The sequence below is a fragment of the Prionailurus bengalensis genome, chromosome D2 (genome assembly GCF_016509475.1).
Source record: "Prionailurus bengalensis isolate Pbe53 chromosome D2, Fcat_Pben_1.1_paternal_pri, whole genome shotgun sequence".
Classification (NCBI taxonomy): domain Eukaryota; kingdom Metazoa; phylum Chordata; class Mammalia; order Carnivora; family Felidae; genus Prionailurus; species Prionailurus bengalensis.
Window position 1 is genome coordinate 75,749,612 of NC_057351.1, and position 15,834 is coordinate 75,765,445.

General features: G+C 40.5%; 1 protein-coding gene across 2 annotated transcripts in view; it reads right to left on the reverse strand.

The window, feature by feature from the left end:
* The window catches only part of LOC122493315 (minichromosome maintenance complex binding protein), a 48,159-nt gene that overhangs the window by 8,384 nt on the left and 23,941 nt on the right, over positions 1–15,834 (reverse strand). The window contains exons 6-11 of one of the 2 annotated variants that reach the window (XM_043597707.1): positions 11,715–11,859; positions 9,238–9,389; positions 7,757–7,857; positions 4,110–4,282; positions 3,613–3,736; positions 1,939–2,056 (exon numbers count right to left, since the gene is read on the reverse strand). In XM_043597707.1, coding sequence (XP_043453642.1) covers positions 1,939–2,056; positions 3,613–3,736; positions 4,110–4,282; positions 7,757–7,857; positions 9,238–9,389; positions 11,715–11,859 — 813 coding nt within the window. Of the gene's footprint in view, positions 1–1,938; positions 2,057–3,612; positions 3,737–4,103; positions 4,283–7,756; positions 7,858–9,237; positions 9,390–11,714; positions 11,860–15,834 lie in introns of both variants that reach the window. The other variant, XM_043597706.1, reaches the window with a different exon arrangement.

A 15,834-nucleotide genomic window follows, 5' to 3' on the forward strand; every position in this document is an offset into this window, starting at 1 on the left:
GCGCAGGGGGCTGGAATACCAAAGATGGAAGCAAACAAGCCCTGAAGAAGCAGAGTCTGTCATTCACAAGGTGGCACAGAGCAGGTCTAGCTCCACGCAGGCATGAGGTCTCTCATACTTAACCCGCTGTGGAAACTAAACAAGAGATGAACAAGGCAAGTGTTCAGAAAGAGTTTGGTGCTGGACATAAACATAAGAGGAACAGTAGGGAGTGGGATATGGTAGCGATAAAAGAGTAAAACCCGCAAACCCACTACAAAGTGATGCAAAATAAGAAGGAACCAAAAGGAAATCCCTTACCACTCTCACCCCTTGAGTACCCAGCACAGACGCCTTACAAAATACAATTCGTGCTTAGTATGTGCTCAGACTTCACCTCCTCCCCTCCTCCCCAGAACTCATTCTGCACCAGCCACACCGGCCTATACTGGGCCTCCAACGTGCCAGGCACACTGCTGCCTCTCTCTGCCCAGGATGGACACCCTCCACCCCCGACAGAGCATCTGACTTGCTCCCACACTCGACCAAGTGTCTCCCTGAATTCCCTGAAGGCGGGACCTTCCCTGACCACTCGGATTACATTAGCAACTCCACCCTGGCCCAGTGCCCCCAAGACCCTTTCTCCTGGGCCATTACTGTTCTCCAGGGCACTTCAATGACATACTACATACTTACTTAGTATCTACTGGTGTTCTACTACAATCTAAAATCTGACCGGTTCAGTAATTCCCAAAATGTGGTCTAGGGAACTGCCTGGGAGTTGCTGACACCCTTTTATGGAGTCCACGAGGTCAAAATCACACATAGATGAAAGATCCATTCAACGTGCAAGAGAGACCAATAAATTTACTGTAGTGGAGAATGCAAGTTCACGGATGAGATTACAGATCCCACACCTGCAACCATCCTTCAAGAGAATGTCCCGTAGGCAGTTTTGGTCTAGTATCAAAGAATATCCACAGGTATCCGAAAAGGCTATGAAAACAGTCCTTCCTTGGCCAACTACTTTTCTGTAAGGAGCCAGCTTTCTTTCATATACTTCAATCAAAGTGTCCTATTACAATAGACTGAATGCAGAAGCAGATTTGACAACCCAGCGATCTACTAATCCAGATATTAAAGAGACTGGCAAAAAACTGTCACTTTTATCGCTAACGGTTTTTGGTGTGAGAAGATAGCTATAGTTACAAAAATATTTTATGTTCCTATGTAACTGATTTATTTTTGTGAATTAGTATTTTAGCTTTTGATTTCTACTATGGTAAACTGATGACAAAAACAACCCAAATAAATTACACCTCTTTGAGTCCTCAATAATTTAAGAGTGTAAAGTGAGTCAAGGAGTGTGAGAAATGCTGGTCTATTTGGTCTACTGCTGCTTCCTGAGGGCCCAGAAGAGCGCTGACACTCGCCCTCAGCGAGCACAGTTAAACAAGCGGTCAGCACTGCCGGTCACACTACTACTCAGAAGCAACTCCCTCGGTCCCCACGGTGACGCTCGTTCTAGATGCCCTGGCAAGCAAAGGCAGCTCGACTTTGCAAGCAAGAATTAAAACTGGGGCAATGGACATAAAGATCTTTATTACCTCAGCTAAATGAATTATGCTCCTGTAATTTAGGTTCACTTAAAGATTTAAGATTTTTAACGTACACAAAGGATACCAAACTGCACAAACAGGCATCGACTGAGAGTACAATTTTAAGGAAGTTCCCTGCAATCGTGCTGTTAGATTTGCAGAAATATATGCTAAGGCAATAACAGAAAAGTGACATGTTGAGGGGTGAATAGGTTTTAAATTCTGGAACTTGGCAGGCTTTGTTTCCCCTGAGTAAGATCTATTATAATCTCAAAGTTAAATACTTGGGTTGAATGAAAGACAATTAGATAAATTTTTCAAGTCTGCTTAGGTTTATAATAAATATTTATATTGATCTTACTGCTGGAACAAGATGTTGAATAATTCGGTATAAGTGTTCTGTGAAGCTACTATTCCGCGGGCAACCACTCAAGTTAACTGTGAATTTTCCCAGTGGAAGAACATCTCTTCTTGTATATCTAGAAAAAAAAGACACCAACCAATAAGATATTCAGGTCACTTCCTGATTTCCACCAAAGAGCAAACAAAGATCAGCACGGTATTGTCATTAAAAATAAAGCAGATTAGGGGTGCCTGGGTGGCTTAGTTGGTTAAGTGTCCAACTCTTGATTTCGGCTCAGGTCATGATGTCAGAGTTGTGGGTTTGAGCCTCGTGTCCACTTCTGCATTGACCTGACTGCACGGAACCTGCTTGGGATCTCCCCTCTCTCCCCTTCTCTCTCAAGATAAATAAACTTAGAAAAAATAAATAAATAAAGCAGACTACTCTGATCGGTTCATTTATCAGAATGACAGCAATAAAAGTAGCAGGCAGAACCTAAGTGCTGATCAGCTGCTAGGGACTGTCCAGAGAGCTTAAATGCCTCATTTAGTCCCCACACACTCTAAGGTAGGTCATCTTCGCTGCACAGGTAAGAAATCTGAGACAGAAATCTGAAGTAACATGCCCAGAGCTCACACAGTCAGGAAGTGGGAGAACTGGATTCAAACCTACAGTCTGGCTCCAGAATCTGTGCACTCAACCATCACGTATGGCTGTCTGAAGTCGTATCCAAGGAAAGATTTATTGGAGTACAAAGATGTTTACTGCAATGAAAAACTAGGAAATCTAACACGTATGGAAACAGTACAACTGTCTATAAGGAAATACATACTGTGCAGCCATTGAAAAGTTTTATGAAGAATCACAAAGGGAAAATATTTAAGATATATTCAGTGATAAAACCAAGATGTAGATCTGTGTTAAGAATGCAATGGAGTATCTGTGTAGGGATATATCCAATCCATATGCAAACAAAAAGGACGAAATGGGGACGCCTGGGTGGTCAGTTAAGTGGCTGCTTTTGGCTCAGGTCACAATCTCATGGTTGGTGGGTTCGAATCCTGAGTCTGCTCTGTGCTATCACTGCAGAGCCTGCTTCAGATCCTCTGTCTCCCTTTCTCTTGCCCCTCCCCTGCTCTCTCAAAAATAAACAAACATTAAAAACAAACAAACAAAAAGATGAAATGGACATGAGCCAAGATGTGTTAACAGAGATCATTTCTGACTGGAGAGATTATAGATGACTTCCCGTTTCTTTACGCTCCTGAAACTTTGAAGACACACGTTACTTCCGAAATCAGGGAAGACACACGTACAGTGCTGTGCAAGGCGCTCACGTCCACAGACCAGTCAGCGGTGCACACACTGAACTGTGTGGAGCCCTGGATTGTATGAACAGAGAATGCAGGACCCAAAAAGAGTAAAACAGCTCATTTTACTCATCAGCCAGGCTCTGTCTGACTGTGGCTCTTCTATTTACGGGAGACATAAACAAAAGGTTCAATGTGAAACTGAGAAAAGGAATTTGTCTGCCATCTGGTGTAACACTTGTTACACTGAACAAATAAAAACCATCTGATGATGAAGCTAATAAACTGTGACACACAAGTTAGCGGAGAAACCTTCCCGCTCTCTTCCAACTTTCCACACCACCCCCAGCTGCCCTCAGCACCCCGGGACGACCGCACTTACACTGTGGAGATGAGATGTAAGATAAGGTACTCGGCGGCCAGGCTGTCTCCCAGAAGGGCGTGCGTGAGGAAACCAAGCAGCTCTGCCCGGACGGGAGACAGTTCGGACATGAAACCTGAAATGACTGGAGAGGGGAGACCACATTTAGAACACACACGCGGCTCCTCTCGAGCATCTCAGGCTAAAAAAACTAAACAAACCCGAGTGGAACAGAGCACTATGGTCCATAGACAACTAACGTAGACTTAAAATATTGGTCATTAAGTGATGCCAATCTTCAAAATAAGACAGCCTGTAAACTTTCGTTTGCTTCGTTTTAATAAAGAGGATTAACACAGAGGAAAATGGGGCAGAGAAAGGGGGATTACTAGAGAAGCTCAACCTGAGGAGCGAGGACCTGACCAACTCAGCGCCACCGTGAGCACATGTCACAGGCAGCTCCCGACACACACAGGGGCTGACGGTCTGGGCCCCACGGCGTCAGCACTTACACTTACAGGTTTTGCTCTCCTCCTTGTTAAGGCAAGCAGGCAGTAAAGGATTGATGTGCTGCAACTTCTGGGCTAAAACCACATGGATTCTTGGCACTAACGAGGCAGGAGGACTGTGCACTCGCTGCTCTTCAGCCGTGTCTGTGCATTCCATTGGATCCAGGAGCGAAGAGGCATCCCTACGGAGACAGGATAAAGCTTCAATTCCCAGACACATCTCTGAAAATGAAATGAGAATTCAGGCCGAGAACGGTTCCACCTGTGTATCTCCATAAAGAACAAAAAAAGGGCCCCTCTAAATTGTCAGGTCACACGATTTCAGGCTAGTTAAGGTCGTAGGAGGATATGGATTTATTCTTTGAGAACAAGAACATTTTTACTCAGTGTGCTGTAGCTGCAAATAATGGAACAGAGTATGTCACTGATAAGGCTGTTACAAAACACAGATACTCTTAAGCTATCAGCTGAAACATGAAATACTTCGCAGCAGCATCTCAGCTACCCCCAAACTGGGGTCTTTTTCTCAAAAGCCATCAGGTATCTCTTACTCAGTGTGTGGAAGATCCACTCACCTCTATTCTAATTGCTCTTCCTAAATGTTATTCCTACACGACACCTCCCTTGAAGAGTAGTCAAGCAGTGAAAATAAAGTGAGTTTTTCAAATTTGCCAAATGAATGAGCAGACGATGGATTTGCTGTGATATGATTGAAACAAAACACTAAAATGTTTTTAGAACTTCAGACTTTACAGGTTGCTCTAGAGTCTCCACTTCATACTGCTTTCTCCCTCACACACAAGGACAATGACAACCCTTAGGTGACACGTACTATGTGCTGGGCAGTGTTCTTCGCTGTGCACCAACACCCTCTGTAGAGAGGAAACCAAGCCACCGCAGCAATTAAGCCCAAGGCTGCACAGCCAGTAAATGGCCAAACCAGGCTGCCAACCCAGCCCAGGCGATCCGGGTCTCTCTGTACACTGCGTGGCCTCAGCAAATGAAGTAACCGATGCAGGAAAAAATCATCATAACCAGAAACAGCTGAGAAAAGTAATTTGCTATACTGTTATTACGGAAATGTTATTTATTTAAAGTTCTTTAAAATTTTTATTTTGTACCTTTTTTTTTTAACAGTGAAAAGTTCTTTCTGTGGAGAAACCAAGATCAATGTCCAATACTCAACAAAGCTATCGTGTGTGTGCAGGGCGGGGGAGGGGAAGGGCGCGATGCGATTCCACTCTTCTGGCAATCTCTAAAGATAATGAGGAAGATCTGGATTTTCAGGATATATTGTTAAATGAGCAGAAAGAGTATAAAGGAATACATATACTGTGCCACCTTTTCCATAAGAATAAAGGGGGAATAAAATACACACGTTTCTACTTATTTTGGCCAAAACTACATGGAAGATAAAAGTGGAAAGGGAGGCTGGTTCCCTGTGGAGGGTGAGGGGAACAGGGCAGGGCGATGACAGCCCTGCATTCTTTGTGTACAGCTGCAACTTTGGCAATAATGTCAATGTTTTCTAGACTTTAAAAATCAAAACAGTTAAGAATGGAAGAAAAACTCTGAAATGAAGCACAATGGAAGCAAAGGAACGTGACCACGTAAAATGAATGATGAGGAAAAGAACCAAGGGGAAGGAAAGTACCCACCCCAGTAACTCTGGACATAACACTCTGACTACAAACCTCATTCTAAAACAAGAAGAAATGGAAACAAATCTTGAACTCAAGTTATGAGGTTTGTTCTTTGCAGTGCTATGGACTACCAATTCTGCAATGACCTTCCCTGTATTGTAGGATGTATGGAGAATAATGAGAGTCAAGCTTCTTTCTGTTAGAAAAGGAGTTACAAACATGGGAAGGGGGAAGGACGATCTACGTGCTGAACTGGAACCAGAAACAGTGTGAACTCATGGTTCTCATATACAGACTTGAAAATACACAGATCTTTGTGTATGTGTATATAAACGTGCATTTATTTGTATGTATACAGTGCGAGTATGTGTATATATATTTCCCAGCACTGTCCACTCAAAGGGCATAGAAGCAATACCAATCCTAGTACCAAGGAGCACACAAGCACTCAGATCTAGACTTTTAAATACAATTCCTCCCTAAAAGAAACTGGTGCTCCTTGGAAATATGGCTGATACTGCAGCTGGAGCATGGGAAGGACAAGATGAAGCTGAAACACTGTTAATATGCCAGAAAAGAGATGTTCAAAATCGAAAAGGTCATGTCAGCAAGGACCCAAAGCCTGCTTACGATGACTCCCACTAGCAAAATGAGAAAATCTGAATCTCAAAATTATACCAGGCTAACGTCCATGCTGATATAAACAAATTACTGGAATAAACAAATGAGAGAGAAGGGAAATTGCTCTTCCAACAGAATGCCAATAAATAAATGTAGGAAGAATGACTGATAATAAAATCACCATCACAGTAATAAATGGTTCAAGAGGGGCGCCTGGGTGGCGCAGTCGGTTAAGCGTCCGACTTCAGCCAGGTCACGATCTGGCAGTCCGTGAGTTCGAGCCCCACGTCAGGCTCTGGGCTGATGGCTCAGAGCCTGGAGCCTGTTTCAGATTCTGTGTCTCCCTCTCTCTCTGCCCCTCCCCTGTTCATGCTCTGTCTCTCTCTGTCCCAAAAATAAATAAAACGTTGAAAAAAAAAATTAAAAAAAAAAAATGGTTCAAGAATCATCAATGGATATTAAAATAAGTGGATGTTATATGAGAAACCAGGTATTTATAGTCTCAACGTATCACCTTCCAAATTACTTGTTTAGTACAAATTGAAAAACAGTAACTTTGTAGGACAAAAAGGCTGGCAAATGCCACCTTAACCAAGTAATCAAAATTAGTATCACCAGTAATAGGGCAACCAGACATCACATGTCTCCCGAGATGATGGCCTGAATCTAATCATGAGGAAACATCACACAAACCCAAACTGAGATATTCTATAAAATGACTAGCTTTTACTCTTCAAAAGTGTCAAGGCTCTGTGCATGTGAGGACACGGAAGACAGCCATTTGCAAACCAGGATACGAGCCCTCACTAGACACTGGATCTGGCAGCACCTTAGTCTTGGACTTCCCAGCCTCCAGAACAGTGAGCAATGAATTTCTGTTGTTTAAAAAAAAAAGGCATCGAGACCAGAAAAGACAAAAGTTGAGAACTATTCCAGGTTAGTGGTACATGTGACCCTATGGATACCGTACCAGGGAAAAGAAGAAAAACAAAACAACAAAAAACAAACACCAGAAAGAACATGACTGAGATAGCTGGGGAAATTAAGTGTGGACTGTGGGTCAGTGTATTGTGCATTCATGGCAAAGTTCTTAATTCTGATAGTTATATTCTGAATGTGTATGAGAAAGTCTTTGTTGTTAGGAAGTATGAACTCAAGTATTTAGGGTATAATGTAGGCAACTTACTCTCAAGTGTTTCAGAAAAATGTATGTATGCACACAAAAATGTGTACATGTAAGAGCACAAATGAATGACAGAGCAAATGAGGCACAAGTGTCAACTGGTAAATCTGGGCATAGGGAGAAAGTTCTTTATAACTATCTTCCAACTTTTCTGCAAGTTTGAAATTATATCAAAATAAAGTTCCCCCAAAAAGAGCAAACAGACTCACCTTTCGTCATTATTCAGTGTACTTAGCACAGGATCCACAGACAGAATGCCATATAACTCAAGAACATCGTTTACTTTGAAACAATCCCAGTCTTCGTAGACCTAACAGGACGAAACCACACAAAATCATGTTGTTAGCACTAACCAACACCAAAAAATCATAAAATACAGGAAATGGACCTTAAGGCAACTCCTTTATTTCATCAATTGAAACCAAGAGAGGTAAAGTACTCGCCTGAAGTCATTCTCCTAGTTAGCAATTAACAATTAAAACACAGGACTCCTGACTCCCAGACCATGGTCTGTTTTCAATATACCACACTGCTGTGAAGAAAAGGGCTTTCCCGAAGAATGATAGCCAACTAAACAAGAAACATGCATTATATAACTCAAAATCCATTAGGTATACCAAGGGAAGGGGGAAAAAACCAGAATGACTAACTTTGGACTTATTCACACACTAGGTACCATTAGGAGGATTAACACTAACTCAGGCCATGAGGTTTTTCACAATAAAACAAACTTTCAAAGTTGTCTGTCTTTAATGGACTTTAGTAACTGGCAAAGCCTCCTATTGGGGAGACCTAACTGAAGCATGGCAGGAAAGCTGTCCTAACTCTGGTCCCTGTGTTACATAACTGAAGTGCCACTGAAGTTAAAACCACAAAATATGAGAATGGAAATTCTCAAGATCATTTCTGAAACTTCAAAAAAACCAGGGTAAGCAAGACTGGAGAACAAACTACCAATAGATTTGCTGCCTTCTATTTTATTTTAAATTCAAATGAGAAATGGATTTTGGGGTGAGAATGTTGAAAATGAAGTCGTTATTAGGAAGATGGAAATGACTAAGGAAGGCAGTAGACATGAATTAAAAAACTGTTCCACTTCTGTGTTCGAATATTCTTCAATTCTTTCAGAATGCTGTGGTGGGCAGAACATGGCCTCCTAAAGACGTCCACATCCTAATCCCTGAAATTTGTGAATGTGTTACCTTGCAAGCAAAAGGAATGTGTGTAAATTAAAGACCCTGCAATGAGGAGATTATCCTGGATTATCTGACTGGACCCAAATATAATCATGAAGGCCCTTAAAACTGGAGAATCTCTCCTACCAACAGTCTGAGGGAGATGTGACTATGCAAAAATGGTTAGAGAGAGGCATGGCTGCTGGATTGGAAGATGGAAGAAGGGGTCCCAAGCCAAGGAATGTGAGCACTTCTAGAAGCTAGAAAAACAGTCTTCCCGGAGCATCTATAATGGAATGCAGCCCTAAGGACTGCATATTATCCTCAGTGAGATCCATGTTGGACTTCTGACCTAAAGGCTATAAAATGATACATTTTTGTTGTTATTAAAAGCTACTGAAGTTGTATTTGCTGCAGCAGCCACAGGAAACAAACACAATGCTAAGAGCACTCCATGTCGACTTGAGACGCATAGCACATCTGTATCCACATGGGGTCTATAAAGGGTTTAGTACCTTCACAAGGCATGCAGGGCCCTTCTCCCCTGGCAGTGGAAAATTCAGGTCAAAAGGAGAAGAGAAGTTCAAGAAGTTCAGCTGTTGCCCAGTAGAAGCTTCAGTTTCTAAACGTTTTGGCTCTCCACACCACTGAAGACCACCAACACTGCCTAAATTCAAAGAACAACACTGCACTTAGTCATTTTTAAGGCTTCCCAGAGATAAAGAACATTCCAAAGAGCCTCTCAAGTTTGATATAAATGGTGCTGCTGAACTCACAAACTTCAAGTTGTTACGGTTCTTAAATAACATATGCTAACAAAACCTACTATCTGACCTAAAAGAACAAAGATTATTATGAAGATCTGCAAATTTTAATCATTTCTTCCCTATAATAAGATGGCAAAAAATTCCCATCAAATCTCAAGTGTAAGTATTTTAAAAGTTAACATTTAATAGTTACTTTGACATCTTTAAGAAATACATGGTTTACAGACAACAAACCCACCTTGGTAGAACTCTTTTCTACTTATTAAGCAGAATAAAACCATATAATAGCAATATATTCATTTACCACATATTTATTAGCATCCATTATGTACTAGGAATCAGACCAGTTGTTGGGGATACAAAGATGATTAAAAAGTACCCTCTTATCTCTGAAGCAGTCCCAGCCTAGGGTTTATAACTAATTAGAATCAACAGATAGTCAGCCACACCATAAAGTATCGGTCAGCAATAAAAAAATAAAAAGGAATAAATTACTGATACCTGCAACAACTTGGATGGATCTCAAGGAAATTCTGAATGAAAAAAGCCAATCCACAAAGTTTACGTAATATTTGATTGCATTTATGTAACCTTTTTTTTTTTTTTCAGGGTTAATGCTAGGCTGGAATCTTTCTTTTTTTTTTTTTTTTTTAATTGAAGTATACCTGACTACATATGGTCATGCAGTAACAGAAGCATAAAGAATGGGTTAGTGTTTGCCAGGGGTTAGGAATCTGTGGGGAGGGGAGAGGCAGGAAAGGGGTAAGTATGCTCTACAAGGCAACTTGAGAGATGGCGGGCAAGGAACTGCTCTGGATCTTGACCGTGGTAGTGGGCCCATGAAATGTGAATATAAGGTCAATGGGTGGTATTAATGACCATTTCCTGGTTATGATATTCTACTAGAATTACAGAAGATGTTATCAGGGGAAACTGGGTGAAGGATATACAGGCTCTCTCTGTATTATTTCTTACAACTGCCATGTGGTCTACACTTATCTCAAAGAAAGTTTAAAAATATATGTAGCTTGACAGATTACCCAGAAACCAACAAACAAGTTTTACATAAATAATACACTCAAATGTATTTAAAAAAAACCCCTACAGTATGACATTCAAACAAAAGGCAAAAAACAGAAGAGAGCATCAACTGCTTAGACAATAAGAGAATTACTATGTCCTGGATTCTAAGGTTACTTATTGTTATGCTACACCATTAATTTATACTGTTTGGGGGGGTGGTGTGGAGAAAAAGAATAACCACATTTGTATAGATTTACCATTAAACATCCCAATTTTAAGAACATTAAAATCTGCCTTGGCTTTAAGGAAATATAGTAATATGAACTTACTAAGTAGGAAAACATATGGGTAAGTGAAATTCATTACTAATTCTTTGTTTACCACCCTCAGCCCAATCTTACAGAAGCTCACTGACAAGACAGACTTGTTTGACCTCCTCTCCCTTCAACTTGCCCTCTGATGAAGGTGCTCAAGCTCAATGCCTGGACAGAAAAGGAGGAAAGACAAACCTCTCTACCTGCCACAATAAAGAATACTCCTAAAAACCGTGATCGGTGAGATCGAGAATGAACTATGTCAATCCTGAAATGGTCTCATCTCTTAGGGCACTGCCCCTTTCGTTCTCCCTGTGTTAATGAGAATTCACTGGGTTTTCAGCACATTTCGAGATAAACCACTACAAACATGTATTAAGTACAATTCTGCCTATCCCGAGGGCTTTCTGCTCTCAAGCTGAGGACTAAGTCATCTCATGTGCCACAATTTCAGGTTTTCTGCTGGTGTTCTCAATCTCACTAACTTAAAATACCACTATCTCAAAAGGAAAATAAGAAAGGATGTTTTCAGATATGAAAAAAACATTTTCAGGATAAAGTACTATGCTTCCGTATTACTTATGAGCAGAGATAAAAACCAGTATGAAGAATGAGCAAAGGCCTTTCTTGACTAACCACCTGAAGACCCTTACAAACTAATAAGCGAGCAGACACTTTTCACTAAGTGATGCCTAACTACTTGGTTATGAAACAGTCTGACCAAAAGTACTGCAGAATCTCTCAAAACCGTCTGTAATTTCGATAAACTTGAAAGTGAGGTTGTCCCATCACTGCCAGCTCCTAAATCTAGGGCTACATCACACGACAATTCACTCTGAAACCGAATCTGAGAGAGAAGTCTACAGAAAGCCCACTGGCACACAATACCTGCTTGTCTGGCACCCGCATGCTGGTCTTTCTGTTTGCTGGGCTGTAGGTCCATATCTTCATCATCTTCGTAACTCCTCTTGTGACGACTGGGGGTGTAGGACGTTGAAGGACTGACTCGAGCTTGGTTTGCATTAACATAGGCGTTAAATAAGTTAAGAAAAGTCCACCATGAAATGAATATCCTAAGGTATGCTAATTACAGGACCAATAATTACTAGTTTGGCAATTTGGTTAAAATTAAAACATTCTTTTAAGAGAAGACTAGACTTCCAGTTTTGATTATGAAGGTAGCAACTTAGCCTCATGCCCCCAACCCCTGCTATAAAGAAGTGTAAAACTAGGCAAAAGACACAAGGCAACGATTTCTAGTCACTGTAAGGGAGCGTAAGGTTATAATCCTTGAATAAGAAAACATAACGGATAAACTCCACATTCTTCCCAGCTTTCTCTTGGAACACCGCCCAAATTGCAACAAAGAGAAGTAAAGGCCCTGCCCTTACTAGGTAGAGAAAACAGAACACCCAGTTCGGGGCTACTGGTTGCAGATAAACACCCAGAAATCTGTGCAGGTTCCATTTGGGTCTTTGGCTGAACTGAAACCTGTGATGTTCAAGTCAGGATTCCTTGAGGCCTAGCAGAGAACAGCTGCTAGCTGGTTGCAAGCTAAATGCAGCTGGGGGAAACTGTACAATAGTAGAACTGGACCCTAATGAACATATCGGGCACTTAAGTGTGACCCAGAAATAGCGCATCTCATGAATAAGGACTGTGTCCTACACAGCAAGAGCCACTCCATACCCACCTTAACCAATCCCAAAACCAAGCCATGACAAACAAGGTCCAAGGGATCAACTTAAATCACCTACCTATCAGAACAAAATGCAACATTCCTGAGATAAGACAAAACCAAACTTTCTACAATATTGTATATCAGCATACAGTAACATTATTAGCTACAGATGAAAAACAAGAAAATATGACCTACAATCCGGATTAAAAATAATCAGGGGCACCTGGGTAGCTCAGTTGGTTAAGCATCTGACTTCGGCTCAGGTCATGATCTCACAGTTTGTGAGTTCAAGCACTGCACTGGGCTCTGTGCTGACAGCTCAGAGCCTAGAGCCTAGAGCCTGCTTTGGATTCTGTCTCCTTCTCTCTCTGCCCCTCCCCCCCCTCACGCTCTGTCTCTCTCAAAAATAAACATTGAAAAAAAATTTTTAAATCACTAAAAACAGGGTGCCTGGATGGCTCAGTCTTAAGGTTAAGGTTAAGCGTCTGACTTTGGCTCAAGTCATGATCTCGCAGTTTGTGAGTTCAAGCCCCGTGTTGGGCTGTGCTGACAGCTCAGAGCCTGGAGCCTGCTTCGGATTCTGTATCTCTCCATCTCTCAGCCCCTCCCCTGCTCATGCTCTGTGTGTCTCTCTCAATAATAAATAAATGTTAAAAAAAATTTTTTTTTTAAATCACTAATAATAGGGGCACCTGGGTGGCGCAGTCGGTTAAGCGTCCGACTTCAGCCAGGTCACGACCTTGCGGTCCGTGAGTTTGAGCCCCGCGTCAGGCTCTGGGCTGATGGCTCGGAGCCTGGAGCCTGTTTCCGATTCTGTGTCTCCCTCTCTCTCTGCCCCTCCCCCGTTCATGCTCTGTCTCTCTCTGTCCCAAAAATTAAAAAAAAAAAAAAAAAAATCACTAATAATAAACACAGAGATGACTCAGATATTAGAATTCACAGACAAGGACACTAAAGGGCAGTTATAAAATTCACAATTTTAAAAGCAAAGATGAGATGAGTCAAAGATGAGGAATGTTAGCAGAGAAATGGAAACAAAAAAAAAAAAAAAAAGAAAAATGAAGAAGAGAAAAATAAGATACCTGAAATAAAAATAAAAACAAAAACAAAAGTCTCCCAGAAGCCCAGTCACCAGGAGGACAGTAACAAAGAATCTAATGATCATGTGAGTGGATCCTCAGAAAATGACACAATGATGAGAGACTGGACAGACAAACATTGGGAGAAATAAAGGCCGAAACCTGAAAAGTACCAGTCCACAGATCCAAAATCTCAAAAATACCCAAGCAAGATAAATACAAAAATACTCACACACATCACAAACTGCTGAAAACCACAGACAAAGAGAGAACATTAGAAGCAGCCAGAGGAAAATCAGAGACATTACACACAGGAATACAGTAAGATGATGGCTATCCTTGCATCAAAAAAGCAATGGAGGCCAGAAGACAGTGGACAATACCACCAGAGCACTGGGGAGGGAAAACAGCTATCAATCAAGAATTCTATATCCAGCAAAAACATCTTTCAAAAATATAGGTGAAATAAAGACATTTTCAGTTGAACCAAAGCTGAGAAAATTCATTCATCACCAACAGATGTGTACTTTAAAAAAAAAAAAAAAAAAAAAAGCTTAGGAAAATGACTCTATATAAAAGCAAAAAAAACAGGGGTATCTGGGTGGCTTAGTCAGTTCAGCCTGTTTGGGATTCTCTCTGTCCCTCCCTTGCTCAAGCTCTCTTAAAATAAATGAACTTAAAAAAGAACAAAGGGAGCTAGAAATGATACATACACACAAAAATACATAAAAGACATTTTTCTCATTAAAAAAAAATTTTAACATTTATTCAATTTTGACAGAGAGTGCGTGAGCAGGGAAGGGGCAGACAGAGGGGGAGACACAGGATCCAAAGCAGGCTCCAGGCTCTGAGCTGTAGAGCTCGACATGAGTTCGAATTCATGAACTGTGAGATCATGACCTGAGCTGAAGTCAGATGCTCAACCGACAGAGCCACCCAGGTGCCCCATCCTCATTTCTTAATTTACAAAGAAGCCAAATGTTTAAAGCAAACATGATAATATACTGGGGGCTCTACAATTTAAGTACAAATCAAGTGTTATGGCAGCAGCACTAAGTATGAAGTGGATGAATGCAAGTACACTTTGTAAAGATCAAGGAACAAAGAAGAAACCACAAGGGAAATTAGAAAATGTCTGAGTTGAATGATAATGAAAACAACAAATCAAAATCTGTGGAATGCAATTAAAGCAGTGATTATAGAGAAATGTACAGCCTTAAATGTTAATATTAGAAATAAAAGATTTGAAATTAATGATCTGAGCATCCACTTTGAGAAGTGAGAGAAAAATTAAAACCAAACTATCATAAAAGGAAACAAGAACAGAAGTCAATGAGATAGAAAACAGAAAATTAAACAGTTGGTTCTCTGACAAACCACTAACACTGACCAAGAATAAAAGAAAAATTAATTAGTATTACTAGAAATGAAAAGAGATCATTGCTAGATATGCCCCAGACATTAAAAGGAAAACTAGGAAATATTATGAAAAGCTTTGATACTGACATGAGTACAACTAGATTAAGTGATTTTGAAACAATTCTTTGAAAGATACAACTTATTACAACTGACACAGAAAAAAACTGTTAAACTTAATTGAAAATCTTCTCACAAAGAAAACACCAGGCTCCAAACTGGAAACAACCTAAAAGCTCATCAAGCAGAAAAAATATAAACAAATACCATCAGTGATAAAAAGAAGGAGCTACTAACACACATACAGAGATGAATCTCAAATATGTTATGCAGAACAAAAAATCAGACACACAGACTCTCTCTTGCTTCCATTTCAGGACACTCAAGAATAGGTAAAATGAAGCTATAGTGAAAGAAATCAGGACAGTGGTTCCAAGAGGAGGCAGGTGCCTGGAAAAGACACAAGGGAACTTGCTGGCACAAGTTCTTTACTTTGACGGGTGTAAATTGAATGGGTATGCATTTGTCCAAATCACTGCAGTGTACCTTTAGAATCTATGCATCTCAGGGTATGTGAACTATGCCTAAAAAAATTACTAACTAAAAAAATTATACAATTTAAAAAATAAAAAAGACACCAAGATGTTTCCACATCTCTCAAAATAGCCAACATATTGCCTTCCCTTAAGAAATTCAGCATTAGCTCTAATTTGAAACTATGTTTTTACTTAATTATGGTACTTTTTAAGTACCTTTAATTTAGCCACCTCAATCTTTTTAACAGTATTTCTTTTAAGTTTTTTTCTATTTATTTTGAGTGTGTGTGTGAGCA